The sequence below is a fragment of the Triticum urartu genome, chromosome 7A (assembly GCF_056163025.1).
Source record: "Triticum urartu cultivar PI428250 chromosome 7A, HENAU_Tu73, whole genome shotgun sequence".
Classification (NCBI taxonomy): domain Eukaryota; kingdom Viridiplantae; phylum Streptophyta; class Magnoliopsida; order Poales; family Poaceae; genus Triticum; species Triticum urartu.
Window position 1 is genome coordinate 688,118,854 of NC_141879.1, and position 20,860 is coordinate 688,139,713.

General features: G+C 43.5%; 1 protein-coding gene and 1 pseudogene across 1 annotated transcript; both read right to left on the reverse strand.

The window, feature by feature from the left end:
* Positions 1-5,027: 5,027 nt before the first annotated feature.
* LOC147961545 (uncharacterized) lies at positions 5,028-7,070 on the reverse strand (annotated as a pseudogene).
* Positions 7,071-15,245: 8,175 nt separating this feature from the next.
* Positions 15,246-17,942, reverse strand: LOC147961546 (uncharacterized). The gene is made up of 2 exons (XM_087536228.1): positions 17,766-17,942; positions 15,246-16,299 (listed from the first exon to the last, which is right to left on the reverse strand). The coding sequence occupies exons 1-2, from the start codon at positions 17,868-17,870 to the stop codon at positions 15,445-15,447; spliced, it is 960 nt and encodes a 319-aa protein (XP_087392354.1). The 5' UTR covers positions 17,871-17,942; the 3' UTR covers positions 15,246-15,444.
* Between the last annotated feature and the right edge of the window lie 2,918 nt (positions 17,943-20,860).

Consider the following 20,860-nt stretch of genomic DNA (forward strand, 5'->3'; position numbering starts at 1 on the left):
TGTTTAATTAGTGTTTGTGCCAAGTAGAACCTTTGGGAAGACTTGGGGGAGGTCTTGTTGATCATGCTGTCAAAAACAGAAACTGTAACGCTCACGAGAATTGCTGCCATTTTTATTTGGTGAGCGCTATTTAGTTAATAATTTTTGCAGATGATTAATAGATAAATTCCTCAGGTCCGGCAATTTATTTGAGAATTGTATGAGATAGATAAATTCCTCAGGTACAGCAATTTATTTGAGAATTGTATGAGTTCCAGAAGTATATGTTTGATCCAGATTACTACAGACTGTTCTGTTTTTGACAGATTCTGTTTTTCATGTGTTGTTTACTTATTTTGATGAATCCATGGCTAGTAAAAGAGTTTATAAACCATAGAGAAGTTGGAATACAGTAGGTTTAACACCAATATAAATAAAGAATGAGTTCATTACAGTACCTTGAAGTGGTGATTTATTTTCTTATACTAACGGAGCTCACGAGTTTTCTACTTTAAGTTTTGTGTTGTGAAGTTTTCAAGTTTTGGGTAAAGATTCGATGGACTATGGAATAAGGAGTGTCAGGAGCATAATATTGGGGATGCCCAAGGCACCCAAGGTAATATTCAAGTACAACCAAGAGCCTAAGCTTGGGGATGCCCCGGAAGGCATCCCCTCTTTCGTCTTCGTTCATCGGTAACTTTACTTGGAGCTATATTTTTATTTACCACATGATATGTGTTTTGCTTGGAGTGTCAATTTATTTTGTTAGGATTTGCTTGATGTTATTTATAACAATGTTTTTCATCTTTTATTCCAATAGAAGTGGCATTGATAGCCTTTACTATGCCTATGTTACAAGTATACATGTAGCTGTTTCAAAACAGAAAGTTTACCGCTGTTGCAATAATTCCCTAGAAAATTCAGAATGTGATAAAATGTTTAAACCTTTTTCATATTAAGCTCTGATAAATTTACTACAGTGGGAAGTTTATTTCATAATTTTTGGAGCTAGGGAAGTATGGATGTTGCTGCATTCTTTACAGACTGTCCTGTTTAGGCAGGTTGCTGTTATGTTTGCTTCTTTAATGGTTCTATTTGAGGATAGGACTATTAAATATGCAGAGGCATTTAGTATGCAATGTTGAATAATAATTTTAGTGATTTGCTACAGTAGAGTATGATAAGGTTTTGGCAATGGTTTATACTAACTTATCTCACGAGTCCTTATTTAGTTTTGTGTGGATGAAGCTTTTGAGATTTAGGGAGACCTTGATATGAGAGGAATTAAGGAGACACAAATGCTCAATCTTGGGGATGCCCAAGGCATCCCAAGATAATATTTCAAGAAGTCTCAAGCATCTAAGCTTGGGGATGCCCCGGTTGGCATCCCACCTTTCTTCTTCAACAACTATCGGTTAGTTTTGGTTGATCCTAAGTTTTTGCTTCTTCACATGATGTTTGCCATTCTTAGAATGTCATCTTCTTTTTCTTTACTTGCTGTTTGAGTAAATTATCAAGATCTGGAATTATTAATTGTTAGAGAGTCTTCACATAGTTGCATAATTATTCGACTACTCATTGATCTTCACTTATATCTTTCGGAGTAGTTTGTCATTTGCTCTAGTGCTTCACTTATATCTTTTAGAGCATGGTGGATTTGTTTTATAGAAACTATTGATCTCTCATGATTCACTTAGATTATTTTGAGAGTCTTAATAGCATGGTAATTTTCTTAAAATCCTAATAGCTAGGTATACAAGATTAATAATAAATTCTCTTATGAGTGTTTTGTATACTAAGAGAAGTTTGATGCTTGATGATTGTTTTGAGATATGGAGGTAATAATATCAAAGTCGTGCTAGTTGAGTAGTTGTGAAATTGAGAAATGCTTGTGTTGAAGTTTGCAACTCCCGTAGCATGCACATATGGTAAACGTTATGTAACAAATTTGAAACATGATGTGTTATTTGATTGTCCTCCTTATGAGTGGCGGTCGGGGACGAGCGATGGTCTTTTCCTCCCAATCTATCCCCCTAGGAGCATGCGCATAGTGTCGAGGTTTTTGATGACTTGTAGATTTTTCAAATAAGTATCTGAGTTCTTTATGACTAATGTTGAGTCCATGGATTATACGCACTCTCACCCTTCCATCCTTGCTAGCCTCTTCAGTACCGTGCATTGCCCTTTCTCACATTGAGAGTTGGTGCAAACTTCGCCGGTGCATCCAAACCCCGTGATATGATACGCGCTATCACACATAAACCTCCTTATATCTTCCTCAAAACATCCACCATACCTACCTATTATGGCATTTCCATAGCCATTCCGAGATATATTGCCATGCAACTTTCCATCATTCCGTTCATCATGACACATTCATCATTGTCATATTGCTTAGCATGATCATGTAGTTGACATAGTATTTGTGGCAAAGCCACCGTTCATAATTTTTTCATACTTGTCACTCTTGATTCATTGCATATCCCGGTACACCGCCGGAGGCATCCATATAGAGTCATACTTCGTTCTAGTATCGAGTTGTAATCATTGAGTTGTAAATAAATAGAAGTGTGATGATCATCATTCAATAGAGAATTGTCCCAAAAAAAAGAAAAAAAAGAGAAAGGCCAAAAAAAAGAAGCCCCCCCCCAAAAAAGGGGCAATGTTACTATCCTTTTACCACACTTGTGCTTCAAAGTAGCACCATGATCTTCATAGTAGAGAGTCTCTCATGTTATCACTTTCATATACTAGTTGGAATTTTTCATTATAGAAAACTTGGCTTGTATATTCCAACAATGGGCCTCCTCAAGTGCCCTAGGTCTTCGTGAGCAAGCAAGTTGGATGCACACACACTTAGTTTCTTTTGTTGAGCTTTCATACATTTATAGCTCTAGTGCATCCGTTGCATGGCAATCCCTACTCCTTGCATTAACATCAATCGGTGGGCATCTCCATAGCCCATTGATTAGCCTCGTTGATGTGAGACTTTCTCCTTTTTGTCTTCTCCACATAACCCCCCTCATTACATTCTATTCCACCCATAGTGCTATATCCATGGCTCGCGCTCATATATTGCGTGAAAGTTTATAGGTTTGAGATTAGTAAAGTATGAAACAATTGCTTGGCTTGTCATTGGGGTTGTGTATGATGAGAGTATTCTTGTGTGACGAAAATGAAACATGACTAAACTATATGATTTTGTAGGGATAGCTTTCTTTGGCCATGTTATTTTGAGAAGACATGATTGCTTAGTTAGTATGCTTGAAGTATTATTATTTTTATGTCAATATGAACTTTTGTCTTGAATCTTTCAGATCTGAATATTCATATCACAATTAAGAAGAATTACATTGAAATTATGCCAAGTAGCACTCCGCATCAAAAATTCTGTTTTTAGCATTTACCTACTCGAGGACGAGCAGGAATTAAGCTTGGGGATCCTTGATACATCTCCAACGTATCTATAATTTTTGATTGCTCCATGCTATATTATCTACTGTTTTGGGCAATATTGGGCTTTATTTTTCATTTTTATATTATTTTTGGGACTAACCTATTAACCGGAGGCCCATCCTAGATTTGCTGTTTTATGCCTATTTCAGTGTTTCGAAGAAAAGGAATATCAAACGGAGTCGAAACGGGACGAAATCAACTGGAGAAGTTAGTTTTGGAAGGAAACCTACCGGATAGACTTGGACCCTACGTCAGAAGATGAAGGAGGAGCTCACGAGGGTAGGGGGCGCGCCCACCCCCCTGGGGCGCGCCCCCCTGCCTCGTGGCCACCCCTTCGGTCCACCGACGTACTCCTTTCACCCATATATACCCACGTATCCTAAAACTTCCAAAACAGAGATTAGATCTGGAGTTCCGCCGCCGCAAGCCTCTGTAGCCACCAAAAGTCAATCGGGACCCTATTCCGGCACCCTGCCAGAGAGGGGGGGGGGAACTCTCACCGGTGGCCATCTTCATCATCCCGGCGCTCTCCATGACAAGGAGGGAGTAGTTCACCTTCGGGGCTGAGGGTATGTACCAGTAGCTATGTGTTTGATCTCTCTCTCTCTCTCTCGTGTTCTTGAGATGATACGATCTTGATGTATCGCGAGCATTGCTATTATATTTGGATCCTATGATGTTTCTTCCCCCCTCTACTCTCTTGTAATGAATTGAGTTTTCCCCTTGAAGTAATCTTATCGGATTGAGTCTTTAAAGATTTGAGAACACTTGATGTATGTCTTGCTGTGGATATCTGTGGTGACAATGGGATATCACGTGATTCACTTGATGTATGTTTTGGTGATCAACTTGCGGGTTCCGCCCATGAACCTGTGCATAGGGGTTGGCACCCGTTTTCGTCGTGATTCTCCGGTAGAAACTTTGGGGCACTCCTTGAGGTCCTTTGTGATGGTTGAATAGATGAATCTGAGATTGTGTGATGCATATCGTATAATAATACCCGCGGATACTTGAGGTGACATTGGAGTATCTAGGTGACATTAGGGTTTTGGTTGATTTGTGTCTTAAGGTGTTATTCTAGTACGAACTCTAGGGCTGTTTGTGACACTTATAGGAATAGCCCAACGGATTGATTGGAAAGAATAACTTTGAGGTGGTTTCGTACCCTACCATAATCTCTTCGTTCGTTCTCCGCTATTAGTGACTTTGGAGTGACTCTTTGTTGCATGTTGAGGGATAGTTTTATGATCCAATTATGTTAGTATTGTTGAGAGGACTTACACTAGTGAATGTATGAACCCTAGGCCTTGTTTCCTAGCATTGCAATACCGTTTACGCTCACTTTTATCACTTTTTACCTTGCTGTTTTTATAATTTTAGATTACAAATACCTTTATTTACTATCCATATACCACTTGTATCACCATCTCTTCGCTGAACTAGTGCACCTATACAATTTACCATTGTATTGGGTGTGTCGGGGACACAAGAGACTCTTTGTTATTTGGTTGCAGGGTTGCTTGAGAGAGACCATCTTCATCCTACGCCTCCTACGGATTGATAAACCTTAGGTCATCCACTTGAGTGAAATTTGCTACTGTCCTACAAACCTCTGCACTTGGAGGCCCAACAACGTCTACAAGAAGAAGGTTGTGCAGTAGACATCAGCCAGCCTGTAGGGCCTGTGAGAAAAAGGTCTGGCGCCAGGAATAAGAGGAATGGCATGATCGCAAGCTCTTTCAGGAGGTAAACCAACTGGAACAACAAACACATCTTTATATTCCTCAATAAGTTCCTGAATTTCTGGTATGAGAGTGGGAGCATTCTCATCAGTTACTACAGACAGTTCTATGATGGTGTAAGCAATTTCAACAGGTGTTGCCCCTTGAATTGTTACAGACTGACCATGCAAGGGGAAGGACATCCATTGTTGTTCCCAGTCTACTGTCATTGGACTATGCTTAGCTAACCAGTCCATACCCAGAATCCCATCATAACAGCTGAGAGGCAATATTCTAAGGTCATGCTCAAACTGAACTCCTTGCACTGACCACTGCCACCTTGGTACATAGCTGTCACATCTCATAATTCCTCCATTAGCAACTTTTACCTTCATTGATGTACATTGCTGCACTCCTACCGGTGTGCTTGCTGAATTGGTATCCACAAAGGAATGAGTACTGCCAGAATCTACTAAGAAAGTTCTCTGTTGTCCTTGAATAACAACACTTAATTGGAAGGCCTTGCTGTGAGCTGATTTCCCTTCAGCTGCTTCTGATATAGCCATAAGATTTACTTCTTCATCCTCATCAGTAAGCAGATCTTTTGTTGATGTGCACTGAAAAAATTCAACCATTTCTTGTAGCACATGCAGTGACACTGTCTGTTTACATTGGTGGTCCCTGCTCCACTTCTCTCAACACATGAAACACAAGCCCTTGGCCTTGCGGTAAGATCTCAGTGCCTCCCATTTGTCCTCACCCAGTTTCTATCTTTGTACATCTGAAATAGTTCGTCTATCTTCAACATTTTTGGTCGTAGGGTTTGGTCGAAGCGACTGCATATGTATACTGTTTGCCGCTTGACAAAATGACCTTGTTGAGGAGCAGAATTGATCAGAGACTCATGCAATAACGCCAATTCATAGTAACAGCCTCATACACAGATAGCTGATCATATAGATCGGCAAACTGCTCCACATAATCTTCCACCGAGCCTGTCTGAACTATGCTGTGGAATTTCCGGACCAGCGCCTGATGCTGATTTAGACCAAAATGACACTGTAGCAGTCTGCAGAATTCTTCCTAGGATGCATTTGGCGCTCTTCTCTAAATCAACTCCAACCATCGCGCTGCAGCACCTTCGAACAGAGTAGAGGCGAATTGGACCCAGAGATGATTCGGCATGCCACACATGCCAAAATAATCTTCACATCTCGATTGCCAGAGCCTCGGATTGGTGCCATCAAAACGGGGCAGGTCGATGCGCGGTGCAAATCCATAGGTGCCAGTATTCTCTCGGTGTAACTCAGCCAACCACGAACTGAATACTGGATTGTGGTCGGATCTCGTACCTCTGGCCGGTGGTGGAACGTACGAAGTATGATCCTTTCCCTTGGTCGGTGGATCAGACCGGCTGCCCTCAGGGGCGGCGTCACCGTTGGCGGTCGCGAATTGGCTTGCTGGCGGTCGACCCCGTGTGGGCGAAGTGGATGCGGAAGACGGGCGTTCTAGCCTGGCGCGAAGCTCGTCCATGCCGACGCCAATCGACAGCTTGAGGTCGTTGATGCACGTCGTCAGATCGCTCATGATGGACCGCATCGACTTAGCCGTTTCCTCCTCTTGGTGCTTGAAGCGTACGTCGAGGGACTCCGCTAGGTCGGCCTTGAGGAACTCGTACACCGCCTTCATCGCCGGCGACATGCTCTCCATGGCTTCACGGCGGCGGCGCGCCGCGAACTTCGTCGCGTGGGGATGATGGAGCGGAACTTGTTGCGGCAGGATCGATGCTCTGATGCCAATTGTAAGCAACGAATTACTCCGATCGATCTATCTTAGTTCATATGCTTAGATCTCAAGATATTACAGGGGAATTCGAATTGGAGGATGAGAGGAGGACGGAATGGAGCCAGCCAACACTCACACCATCTACCCTATCCAATTCTTGGCCGAGGCCGCCACCACCACACGCTACAATGCCACTTGTACAGCTAAATAGTGTTTAGTTAACGGGCCCATTCTTGGCCGCATAGACGAGATGGAGCTCGAATGCTTCTCTTGGGCTTGGCCTGCTACTCTCTTGCCGGATCGCCCTGTAGCGCGTCATGTGTTGTCGTTGGATCATCTGTACTACGGCTGACAAAGCTGGCCATACAACCACCATCGACCCACATCGGAAGGGTCGCTCCTCCTATGGACGACACTGTGTCTACCTTCCTCACTGCGATCCACATCGGAAGCGTCGCTCCTCCAATGGACGCTACTGTGGTCTGCGGCTGCCTCCGTCGCCGCAACACCTGGCCAACGCACGCATTCGGACACCGTGCAGAGACGTGTCTACTACGCACTCCCTCTAAGTTGTGTATTTTCCCCTTTTGACTATTTCCAGATAATCAAGTGGTGCACATGAAGAGTTCTTCCCGAGTAATGAAGATTGGTTTATTAATGTCGCAATTTCTCTTTTGATTCCTATAATCTCTCTATTCCTCTTCGCCATAGCGTCTGGATCTATCATCCTTCTTTTCAGTTATTTGTTGGGATGGCTCCGTGCTCTTGATTTTGCAGCAGGCCACACGTTGTCAGAAATCCATTAATTCCTGCTTCTACTACTACACGAGGTACGCACTGATGTTTCTTCCCGCGTCTGATCATTCAAGCCCTTATTTCTGCATTCTAATTCATTGGCCTTCACATACTGTTGTTCATTAGGATGGTCCCAAATACCTGCCTCTTTGATTTCTGCTCAACCTTCTGACTGCTAGCAATCCTACCCCATAGAGAATTAGAGGTAGGGAGTCATGCTAGCCTCTTGCTGCATTTTAATTCGTCTACAGCGATTAACATTATGTACTATATAACGACATCATCTACTCAAGATTTCGTATGGTTAATGTTGTCACTTTGTGATTATCTATATACTACAATCTGGATGTTTTTCCAATAAAATGGTTTGTTTGTTTTATTCTTGCAGCTATAGAGTGCATTCGATGCATTCCCTTATGTTGAACCAAAGTAATATGATCTCACTAATGACCGACAACCTTCTGAGAAACAATATCTCATATACAAATGACTGATGATAATCTTCTCTACTGTTGAATCCGACTGATCTTTATGGTGCAAAACATCCTTCAGTTTCAGGTTTGATGCTTCAACTTCTCATGCATGTACGTTGTTCTAATTTCCAAATATATAGTCCATTTCCCATCCCTTTGGTTATATTGTCATATGATGTAGCCATATATAGGCACAGATCCATCAGCGCTGAGAGAAGACATAACTGGGTGGCTTAAATCTGAATGGCATAACTATTGATCATATATAGTTTGTTTCTGACATATTAACGGTACATGCCAATTTTTTTCTTTTGAGATCACAAGTACGTGTTGAAAACTCATATGGCATCGATACAGCACTTAAGTATTTTTTAAACTGTGATAAGCTGCAACTAAGTGCAATTGGAAATTAAATATACGTGATAAGTGATTAATCACATTACAACACACAGTAAGGAGGAACCAAATAGAGAATCAACTAGAGCATCGTTATCTCTATATACCACGACCAGGATGCTCTAACAATGACATTATTTATTCCTTTACACCTGCAGGTATATATACATTGCAGTCTGGACATAGTTTTACATTATTCTCATATCAGTATGACCGCACACAATAACACTGATGATCAACAACTTCTCTGCCCTTGGAGTAGGATCCCATATACAACAGATGGGCGAAGATTTTTCTCTACTCTTGAATCCAACTAATGTTTATCGCTGCAAAAGTTAAGTCACTTTCAGGAATATACATAACTTATCCATCAGAGTCAATCAGAAATACCTGCGTCGCAACGTACTACGAACTATTTTGCTTGCCCTACACCTGTGCAATTATGCACATGTTTTGTGTATCTAGCACATACTTTTTGATATACCAATAGGTCACTACATGTTCGGATCTCTATTTCCGAACTTTTTTTTTTGAAATATGGTTTGTGAATGCTAAGATTTCTCAACAGCATATGATCTTGTATACGCCACTAAGGCGGCTCTCCAGGTGGCATCGGCGATGGTAGGGCAGCGCGAGGCGGCGCCCATTCCGGCATGGAGGCGCGAGACACTATGTCGCTGGCAGTACTAAACAGCAACCTGCTATCCATAGAAATGGATCAACTATTTTGTATCTCTATATCCTTACGTGTCCCTCTGAATACATTTCTGAGGATTATTGTTTACCAAAAATGAGAGAGGTCCCCGGGGGTACAAAAGAAATACGAAAAATTGGATCTGCAATTAACTTGAAACATTTAAAATAATAACAAATATAACTCCTAGGGCGGATGTCATGTCTGCCCACTGTGTGGACACCTTCGGACTCACATAAACCGTGCTTATGAGGACTCCAAGATGGTGGGCCGCCAGGCGGCTCACGCCAGTATCTCGTTGGCCTACAGAAGCGAAGTCTTTGAACTTCTCTCTTCCTGAAATTTATATGGGGTGGAGGAGCGTGAGCAGTGAATTTTTGTATTTTAAACATGAGTAAACTTAGGATAATAGCTAGTTTGATCAATTACTGTCAAACATATAAAAATGAAATTTTAATTGTTATGCAGAAAAGTATTGAGTTAAAGAACTCCATTAATTTTTAGAGTAACTTCCGTGCATTTATTATTATATCTTTTGTACACATAGACTTTTCCAACATTCAGTTGTGTCAAACATTTGTATGTGATATTATTGTTGAGTCATGCCTAATTTCGGATTTATAGAAGATGTAACTATGAAAAAAATTAGGAAGGTTGCATGTGTATTTGTGGGCTGTAGTGTTGCAAATGAGAAATTCGTTATGTTGTCCCTTTTTCCCATAGAATACAATGGAGTTTGGTCTTACGTTCTTACGTACATTCAATTTTTTCCGTCGACAACACCTTTTCTTACTTTTTAGACCATATCTAGATTATAATTCAATCATGCACTAATATTACATACAATATTCATGCAAAAGTGTTTTATGAGGAGTACAAAAGGGTATTCATTTTTTCTTGGCGATGAAGAGTGAATCGATGCACCATGTTTTCATTGGAAATATGTCACATTTCTTTGGGGGGAGGGGCCGGGTGGGTGGAAATATGTCATATTGAAGCTTACATATACATCAAAAGAGATTACTTCTTTTATATATTTCCTCTAAACTACATCATTAGGTGATGCATATTTTAGTTTACTCTAGTAATGCTCAAATCTCGAAAAGGAAATCGTTGAAGGAAAGTGTGCGTTCTAGCTATTTTCCGTCATGACGCTCATATATGTGCGTCGGTACGTATATGAATAGATGCTTGTGTTTGCCTGATATCTTACTCAGGGGTGATACATAGAAAGCATGCACAATTTTATTACCCTTGTAGGAGTACATTACTATGTTAATTTCACCATATAATAATTTTTTAATTGGGAAAAGTAAGGTGATGTTTATAGCTATCACACCTTGCATCAAAGTACGAGCCAAATCATATGAACCTTTCCATCACCAGTCAGACAACCCACAGTGGGAGTAACATAGGTTGTAACATCACACTTATCTAGGCAAAATAGATGATGTGGCATGTAATTACACTAGTAGAAAAGGGGGCAAAGGTCCAGGCCGGTTCAGCCCATTAGTCCCGGTTCAGTCCAGAACCGAGACCAATGGGGGCATTGGACCCGGTTCGTGAGCCCAGGGGGCCGGCCGGGCCATGTGAGCCATTGGTCCCGGTTCGTCTGGACCTTTTGGTCCCGGTTGGTGGGACGAACCGGGACCAATGGGCTTCGCTCCTGGCCCACCACCATTGGTCCCGGTTGGTGGCTTGAACCGGGACCAAAGGCTCCCCTTTAGTCCCGGTTCATGCCACCAACCGGGACCAATGAGGTGCCTATATATACCCCCTCGCGTAAGAGCAGAGCACACTGCTTTGTTTTTCTGGCCGAGGGGGAGAGGGCTTGGTGGTGCTCTAGCTCACCTCCTATGCACACAAGGTGTTCGATGGAATGCCCGAGCCACACTACTTCCAAACTGGACGCCTCCGCCTCCTCCTCCCCCTCCGGCGAGTCAGGGCACTCCGCCTCCTCCACCGCCTCCTCCTCCGGCGAGTGACGATCAGGGCACTCGGCCGGCTCCTTCTCCGGCGCGTGGCGGCACTCCGCCTCCTTCTCCGCCTGCGCCGACGCGCCTGAGTAGCCAGCCTCCTCCTTCTCCGCCTCGTCAGCAAGGGCGGAAGAGACCCGCCGCTGCTCCGGCTGCTCCGGCGCGTCGTAGTCCTTCTCCCCCGCCTCGTAAGCAAGTAAAGAAGACAGCCGCTTCGTCTGCTCTGCTGGCGTCTAGCAGTACAACCAGAGGTGGGAGGACATACAGATTCGGTCCTTCTCTGAAGACTCCAGAGAAGTTACCATACGAGAGGACCCCGGAGGAGAATGCCGAGATTGCACGAGAAGAAGTGAGGAACTTCTTTGAAGGGGTGAAAGCAAATAAACATCCACCTCTGGAGGAGAAGGTAGATCCGGTGAAAGCGAAGCGCACTCTGACTGCCCTGACAAAACCACCCAAGTCTTCGCCGAAAGGCAACTATGAGTGCATTATTGGAAAGGCATTTGCCGAAGCGGAGCGGTCGGGAAGTACTGTCAGTGATCAAAGGATGAAAGAACGACGAGCTGGGAAACAAATTTCCCAGCTCGGCGAACAAGCGAAGCAATCGTGCCCCCGCTCAAGGTTCCTAGCGACATCGTCGCTAATGATCCGAGGATGGTGCCCGGTTATAGCAATCTTGGAGATTACCTGCCCGACGATGTACATTATGATTTCTTGGAGGTGCAGATACAAAGATACGAGTACGGGAAGACTCTCGTCAAAGATGAAAGATCTCTATCAACGATGATGCGAAGATTGCATGATTGGTACTTGAAAATCTGCAGAGAGTCTGGGGGGAGGAATACTTTGTATGTGAGAGTTAAAAAGGAGCATGATCTCGTTGGAATTGAACTGTTGCCTGTTCCATTTGAGGAGTTCTTTCAGTTTTTCAATCAATTGGCCCTCGATAAAGCAACGGTCACCTGCTACTGTCTGTAAGTAGTACTACTTCTGTCATTAAGTCTCTCTATATAGCTCAGCTCTTTCATTGCATGTATTTATAATTATCCTCACTATATTATGCAGATTGAAAATCGTCCAATTGAAGAAAAGACAAATCGGTGATATTGGGTTCATTAACACAAATCTCATAGATGCAACTGAGGTTAAATTTCATGCCGCAGATACCGAGGCCAACTTGCTACGATCGTTGGTAATAAATGAAAACAAAGATATAATACTCTTTCCTTACAACTTCAAGTGAGTGTTACTGTCTTGTGCATATTCGGTTTTCCTTATATATTAGTCAAGCTTATAGTAATGTAATTGATGAGTTATGCATGCGTACGCAGGTTCCACTATATTCTCCTAGAGATTAAGCTTGAGCAGGGAGTAGTAACTGTCTTGGACTCTAAACGAAAAGATCCCCAGGAGTATGCGAACATGACTCAAATGCTCGAGAAGTAAGTTAAATCGATCATTATCCACCATAACAACAACTTTGTTCATTTCTGATATCAAGTAATTGTTTTCTTTGTCTGGCAGGGTTTGGAGAAAATTCACCAAAAAAGCTCCGGGACTGCCGAAGAAGCTGGAATTTAGACACCCGAAAGTAAGTACTATAGTAGCATGTTCCGCGCATCTCCTAGTGATTCAAGCGCTAGTTTCATCAATACCATTTGGCATTCTTGCTTATCAGTTTGATTGACCACTATTTCTTGTAAACTGGTTGTGGCAGGAACAAGGGAATGATTTCTATGGATACTACGTTTGCGAGTCCATCCGCCACACGACCTGTGAGCGGGGCTACTCTGACGAACAATATGAAGTGCGTAAATAACAATATTCACAATTTTATTTTATTACCATCATTTGTGTTGAGTTTCATATATATATGTATTGACCCCCTTCTTCAAATTAGATGTTTCAGAAGCGGGATGAACTCCTAGCACCAGCTCGCATGCGAGCAATTCAAGAGGAATTGGCCGCATTCTTTCTTGACCACATGATCGCTGAAGACAGAGAATACTATGTGGACCATGCGTCCGTATGTTAGGAGATTATATTTGTAAGAGATAATTATTGTATATATTTAGCCGGTAGTGTCGGATAGATATACGAGAACTTGTTGTTCGACCAATCTCTCGGGGAAGGAGAGGTGGTCGATATCACTTCTCTCTGTATGCATATATGTTCATGATGATCTTCTGTTTCCTTCGTTTGCTTACTAGCTAGCTAGCGTGTCTAGTCCTCTCTATACGTATGCATAGTACGTCGACCAAGCACGGACATAAGAGAGGACACTTCTCTCTATTAATTATAGCTAGCTAACACAATATATGAAACACCTAAATTAACCCCCCAAAACCCCCAAACACCCCCTTTTAAAAAAACAAAAACTCCAGCCACAGAAATGCTGACGCGTGGATGCCTATTGGTCCCGGTTGGTGCCACCAACCGGAACCAAAGGCCCTCCTGCCTAAGCTCCGCGCACAGGCCACGTGGAGGCCCATCTGTCCCGGTTCTGGACTGAACCGGGACTAAAGGGACAGGGCATTAGTAACAACCCTTTAGTCCCGGTTCAGGAACCGGGACAAAACACCCTTATGAACCCGGACAATAGGCCCGTTTTCTACTAGGGTTAATAAAGAAAGAGAGACATGTGGTAGCATAGCTAGTTACTGTAACATCACACATATTAAGAAAAGATGAGTCTACAACCTAATAAATAAAGTGATGCATGACACAACACATATGTTTACCCACTGTGGAAGTGGTAACATAGACTAGTAACATATGCATGTTACTACTCTAAGTTACTCTCCACTGTGACTAGTCCATATGTGCGACTCATGCAAAAACAGTTAATTAATTAGTGACAAAATTGCACTACGCAAATCAAAAACACATGCAAACTAGTCAAAACACAGGCACTTCTTTTCCAATAGACGTGTTTAGCACGTACGACGTGGGTCAAACATGTTTGAATCAAATTACCTTTGCCCAACACACGACGGGATACGGCCAGCACACACAGGTTAGATCATCAGAGAAGCTCATGGAGCTGCCGCCGGCCAGTACTCACATCGGCTCATCGGGCCAGGGCGTCTTCATTGATGCATCAACTCAGCCAACACAGTCCGATCTTCCTTCACATATGATCTGCAGGTTTTTCCTATCGTCGATCAACTATATGTAACACTGTCGTTTCTTGAGAAGAAAGACTATATGTATACTCATTATAAGTTGTTTAATCAGAACTGTCCACATATTAGCGTTTTTATTTATGAGGAAGGTTCGGTGAAATAGTTTCCATGTGGCAAGAAAAACAATAGAGTCCATACAGGAGAGAGAATGGAGAGATGAAGTTACGGTGGAATATTTTCCTTGGGAGGAGAGAGAAAGAATGAATAGGGAGGAGGTATCGATGGAATAGTAGATGGCAGTTAAGATACGATCTTTTTTGTCACAAATTTGAGGAAGTCACATCGCCTTTAAAAAATGTCTTTTGACGGAACGTAACAAACAGATGATTAATGTTTTTTGACGGAACTGAACAAACAGAGCGTTTATGGTTTGATCTACGCTAACAACACGGTCCCATCAGATAAATGGCTCATTTTTTTTACTAAATATGGGTATTAGACCGGCAGATCTAAACCGTAATAACTCGGTCCGACTAGATTAACGGCTCCTATTTTTTGATTAACATGGTAATTTTTTGAAAGTCACAAATTAGTAGAAGTACTAAATAGGGGTATTACATCGGCAGATCTAAACCGTAATAACTCGGTCCCACTAGATTAATGCCTCCTATTTTCTGATTAACATGGTAATTTTTTGGAAGTCACAAATTAGTAGAAGTATAGATAGATATAGATATAGATATAGATAGATAGATAGATAGATAGAAGTAGATAGATATAGATATAGATATAGATATAGATAGATATAGATATAGATATAGATATAGATATCCAACACACAAACATATCATTATTATGTTTCACTCAATGGATACAACCATATAATTTTTCTAAGAAGAGGATAGCACACTTGCAAAATAAAAAGTTCATAAAATAAAGATGCTACTAAAGAGAGACGTCATTTTTTTGCAAGATAAAGTAAATAGGCATCCACGATACCGAGGCAAACCTCCACCAAGCATGAGAGCTGTCGTCTGCCATAAATTATGCTTGATCCCTGGATGGTGGTGGTAGGGAAGAGTTGGTGACGGCGTGACCAAGTACCACGACTGTTTTCTGGAGATACTCGAGCTTCTCATCACAATCTCTCATAAAGTGGTATAGCATGTCCACACTGCGGTAGAGATCCATGATGGACTCCGACTGATCTTTATTGGTTGCTCTGGTTACTTTATATTCTTGGGAAGGAGTTGGAAGCACATGCTTGATAGATTGTGTTGCGGACGAGGGTCCTTCTCCTAATATCTTGTCTTGCCTGCATGGTTGCTTCAGTAGCCCAGACACTTTACAGTCTGGGCCACGCATCTCCTCGGTGAAGTTCTCCACATATTGCCACTCTACTTCCTTCTTGACCGCTTGACAAAGCACCATGACTTTCTTGTGGAGATTCTCGAGCTTCTCATCACAACCTCTCATAAAGCGGTATAGCGTGTCCACACTTTGGTAGAGATCCATGATGGACTCCTTGTGATCGCCATTGGTTACTCTTGCTGCTTTATATTCCCGCGAAGGAGTTGGAAGTACATGCTTGATAGATATTTCTGCAGACGACAATCCTTGTCCTGATATTTTGTCATGCCGGCATGCTTGCTTTGGTAGCCTAGACACTTTACAATCTTTCCCACACAACTCATCGGTGAAGTTATCCATATATTGCAACTCTACTTTCTTCTTCTTGGACAATGGAGTTATCTTTGTCGGAGCCTCCCATGGACGATCCATGATCTCCTCATCGGTGGACCATCCCTCACCGTAATCTTTTTCCTTGTGAGAGCTGTCGCAGTCCCATAGAACTTCAAGGTTGTGTGATGAAGTCTGCAAAGAATCCAAGGGAGGTACCTATTTCATTGAAAGTTAGATTATCAGGGTTCTCATTCTCAGTGAAATTTCAACAAAGTTTTGGAGATTATATCATTAAATCAGGTATTAATATTCAAAGTAGACTCTTCTAACTTTGAAAAAAATTGATGCTAGAAAAATCATGTCATTTATTTAACAATCAGTGCATATCTATATGTAATTATGTAAAAGATTTAAGCATTAAAAAGAATTAGTGAATGCATCATTCATACCAATATAAACAACAAAAGACAAAACACATATCAAGAAAATGCTCATGAATAAACGAATTACATCTAGCAATTAGTAAAAAAATTGACATGTGTGAAGCTTTCCATGTACCAACGATTTATTCAGTAGTATATGTGTTTCCTAAACTGTTTTGTGCGGTAACACTTTCCATGTGTGCGAAGCATTCTACTAGTGAGCAAAATTATTACCTTTTAAGGTTTCTACTGATCCAACTAGTTTTGGAGCTAATAACCGAAGCAAATCGATAGGCCAGAAAAATATATGCATTTGAGGATAGCAAAGCTCTTTGCCTAGTCAGTAGTTACCATGGTATACTTCATATGTCATTTAAATCGAACATATCAACACTTTTTCATACCCAAGGACCTCATCATTCAAAAAATTCTGTCATTAAACTTAGAAATAATATTTCTTCTTCTTTTTTCTGCAGGTACTCATAGTACTTAATTAATACTATTTCAAACAACTCAACCCACGCACATTCAGGAAAGGGAAGCTGAAATTTAATTTATAGTAAAGAGCGAGTGAATAAGCCCAACATAGTGTACTCGTTCACTAGAGGTCTCGAAGAAGCCACGATTTGATTTGTATTAATTAATGGCTTAAAAAAGGTCACACATTAATGTATGATTAATAGTGGTTGAAAAGAAGGCATAGTTTTTATTTTTTGCGGGTAAGGGAAGACATAGATTGATGCATCTTAGCATCTTCTCTATGGTGTAAAGGTTATCCAAACTGCACATATACTGGATTATCGAAAATACAACTTATCAAATGGATGTGCCCCATTTTACATATACTGCTTGACATATAATAATTTAGATCGGTACTTTTCGAACCTAGTGTTTGATGTGGCTTGAGTTCTTGTATCATTAGAACATTCAGATCTGAATATTAATCCAACAAGATGGAATTACCTCGGGGAAAGCGTACGTGCAGCAAGCAAAGAACAGGATAGTGTGTGCTCAGATGCCCTCACGGTCTGCATGTTATGGCCTAATCATGGATATTAAACAGGCCATGACTGATTTTCTCTGCATGTGAGGTCTGACATGTGAAGCGAGGGAAAAATACTTTGGCACATGGACTTGCGGCGCTAAACAGAAGCACTGGAGACCAATTGCTGATCGCTGAAGTGCCTCCTAGTTTACGATCTCTGATGATCTATGAATGTACTAGTTCCCCTTGAGTAGGCCAGCCTAAAGATGGAGTACCTCGGGGGCTATGTTCGTCCCCGTTGCTGGATGCTTGGTCTCCACACCGAACCTGTTGTCCAGAACCCCCGCCGCCGTCGCCGTCGCCGTGGTCTTGTTATCCATGGTCGCCTCGGAGGTTTTTGGATTTGCAAAAGAGAGCAAGTAGTCTGTTTGTGTCTGTGTGTGAAGAGGGGAAGGGGGCGGGGACGATTTAACAGCCGTTTCGGCAGCGCGGGGTTGACCGTCGCCGCTCACCCTCCGGCCACGTCGCGTACGTTTCCTCCTCCGTTGCGTACAGACGCATCGCATGCGCCCGAGACAAAGTACCAGCTGTAGTCAGTTTTTTGTATTCGCTGGCAATGAATGGAGGCGTGGCATACATCGCAGGCCATCTCTCACGTGGAACGCTCGAACGGAGATGCATGGGCATGGGCTGCAAGGACATCTCAACTCAAAAGGTTATATCTCAGTGTGGTCCCAATAAAGATAGACTGCGTGTCGCTTTGATTTCGCGGGCGCCGAATCTTAATCACAAGAAATTAGTCGGACAAATGATAGGTTGTCGTGCTTGCTTGAAACAGGCTTTCTTCGCCCCCTTCATATAAATATAGTAAAGTCACAAATGGGAAAATCCATATAGGCATATACAGGCATGTAAGAAAAATGCCATCCGGAAGAATGTCACTTGGCTATTTATCCAACACCGAGCATTAAAACAGGAGACGCCACACCTAGCATAATATAAGACACCCTGGACAGCTAAGGTAAAGGGAACTCCGGTACAGGGGGAAAAGATAAAACACCCATTCAACCCGCTCCTCTCCCGCGGGAGGCCGGGCGAAACCTAGCCGCCACCCTTGCGCACCCCCTTTCCTCGGCCCCTACTCCTCGCCGCCGCCGGGGGCGCTGCCGGGCGAAGCCCGGCTAGCGTCGTCGGCGGCGGGAACGACATCCTCCTCGCGTGGCGAGACCGGGGATCGTGCGGTCTGGCTTGGCTTGGGGCGCCCACATGGTGGCCCGGTGGGCTTCCAGATCTGGCGCTAAGTCCACTGGCGCAGGCTCTGGGTTGTGGGAGACACGGGCCGGCGGTTGCATCCGGCGTTTGCTGTGGCTATAGGCAATGTCGGTCGGATGGTGGCCGGTGGGTGGCGGGAGGTTGGGGATGCCATTCTAGAGGGGTATAGCAGCACAAGTATTTGTACTCCGGCAGACGACGCAGGGTAGCAGCGGTGGTCTTCCTTCTCCTAGGAGAAAGCCGCCGACGCGGGGGGTTGGGCGGGTGTTAGCCGTGGTGTCAAGCTTGCCACACGCGCGACGGTGGTGACTTTTCCCTAGGGCTCGAGCTCGGGTGGGCCAGATTAGGCCCGAGGCAGGTCGGTGCGGTTGCTTCGGGTAGGTGAGATTGGGGTCGGCTTAGGTTTGGGAGTTGTTGGTGGTGGTTGGGATACCACTCTTCTATCAGTCACATCGGCGTTGTCTATCACAGGCATGGCATCATATGAGCTTTCTTGGCGGCGGTCGTCGGTAGTGGCGGGATTGTGTCTCCCCCGATCCATCGGGACTAGCTGGGTGTGCAGGAGCAGATGCCACCTACCGTGGAGGCGTCCGATTCGGGTTATGTAATAGATGCCGGGAAAAGAGTGAAAGGAGACACCTTTACTCTTCCTTCCATGGTTGAGGCACTGTGATGTAGACGGTCCGTGGTGTATCACACATGGATGCTGGGGTGGCGGCTTCGTATTGTGGGCTGTCCAGTTGGCGCAATGGCGCCGATGGTGGCTTTTCCACTTAGTCGTGCGGGCGGCAGGGGGTGTAGCAGCGGGTGGCTCGGGCATGCTTTGTCTTTGACAATGGTGGCGCCCTGATCCAGACCTGGGGATCTTATCTCGTTGCGCCTGTCCTGAAGACCTCGTGGTGGCATGGGGAAGCTTCCGGGTGAATGCTCCACGCTTTGTCGCCGACGACAGCGACACTCGCGGGCACACCTATCTTCTTGAAGACGCCGCCGTGGTGCTTCTCTCTCGGTTGAAGGGTTCCGAGTGAAGACCCTTTTGTGTGTGGACTTGGCAGCGGCGACGTTCAGCGCTACTCTCCCTCATGAGTATGTTGTCGTGAGCTTAGGTGTTATAGGGCGTAGCGTGGCGTTGTACTCGATCTTGCTTTATTATCTTTTGGTGGTGTACTCATTTGCGTTCTGCGTGAGGCAGTATCCTGGGATCGGCATTGTATGTAGGTTGCCTCACCATCTTGTATCATTCAGACGTGTATTGTTTGGTTGTTGCTTTATATATAACGTGGGGCTAAAGCATGTTTCAACATGGCTAAGGCAAGCTCTTCCCTCCACACTTCACCGGCGAGCCCGTGGATTCGCTTCCTCTCCGCCTACCGCTTCAGCGGCCGGTGGCAGTGAGGGAAATACCGGTGCCTCCGCTCCAGTTTGTAATTTAGATTGAGGCTTTTTAATTTAGTCCTTGTCGGTGCGGCGTTCAGGCGGATGGCGTTGCTACTTCTTCGCGTTTGTCTTTCAAGCTCCAACGCCTCGAGTTCGTCTGTTTGGACGTAGTCGACGGAGCTCCGACATAGATTCCTGCCATCTCCTTGGGGGACAAGGTTAGAGTTTCTCGTCATGTGGCTAGATTTGATGTTAGCTGCTTCAGATCTATACAAGGGTTCAACGGCGACAACTGCCGCTCCAGAGCGTTGGTCCTTAGGGGCACATGCACAAAGACTTCCCGGCTGTCATCGACAAGTTCAAGCCCACTCTTATAGGGGAGCGGCGATGGCTACACGACGACGACTCGTTCTGGAGGTTGTATAGTGGTCTTGGAATCCCGATGTAAGTTTTATTACGTTTGGCATGCTTTGTACTTCCGATGAATTTTGATAATAGATCAGAATCATTTTTACAAAAACAAAAAACATAAGACACCCTAGACTACTGAACATGATCGATGCTTAACAATAACAATCTATTTACCTTTAAGAAAAACTTAAAAAAATTGTTTCTAAATTAACAATAATTCTTAACAACAAAAAATACATGGGAAGAAAAGACAAGATTGTCTTAAAAAATACGAACTTCACAAAATTAAGACCTCAACACATGTATAAGC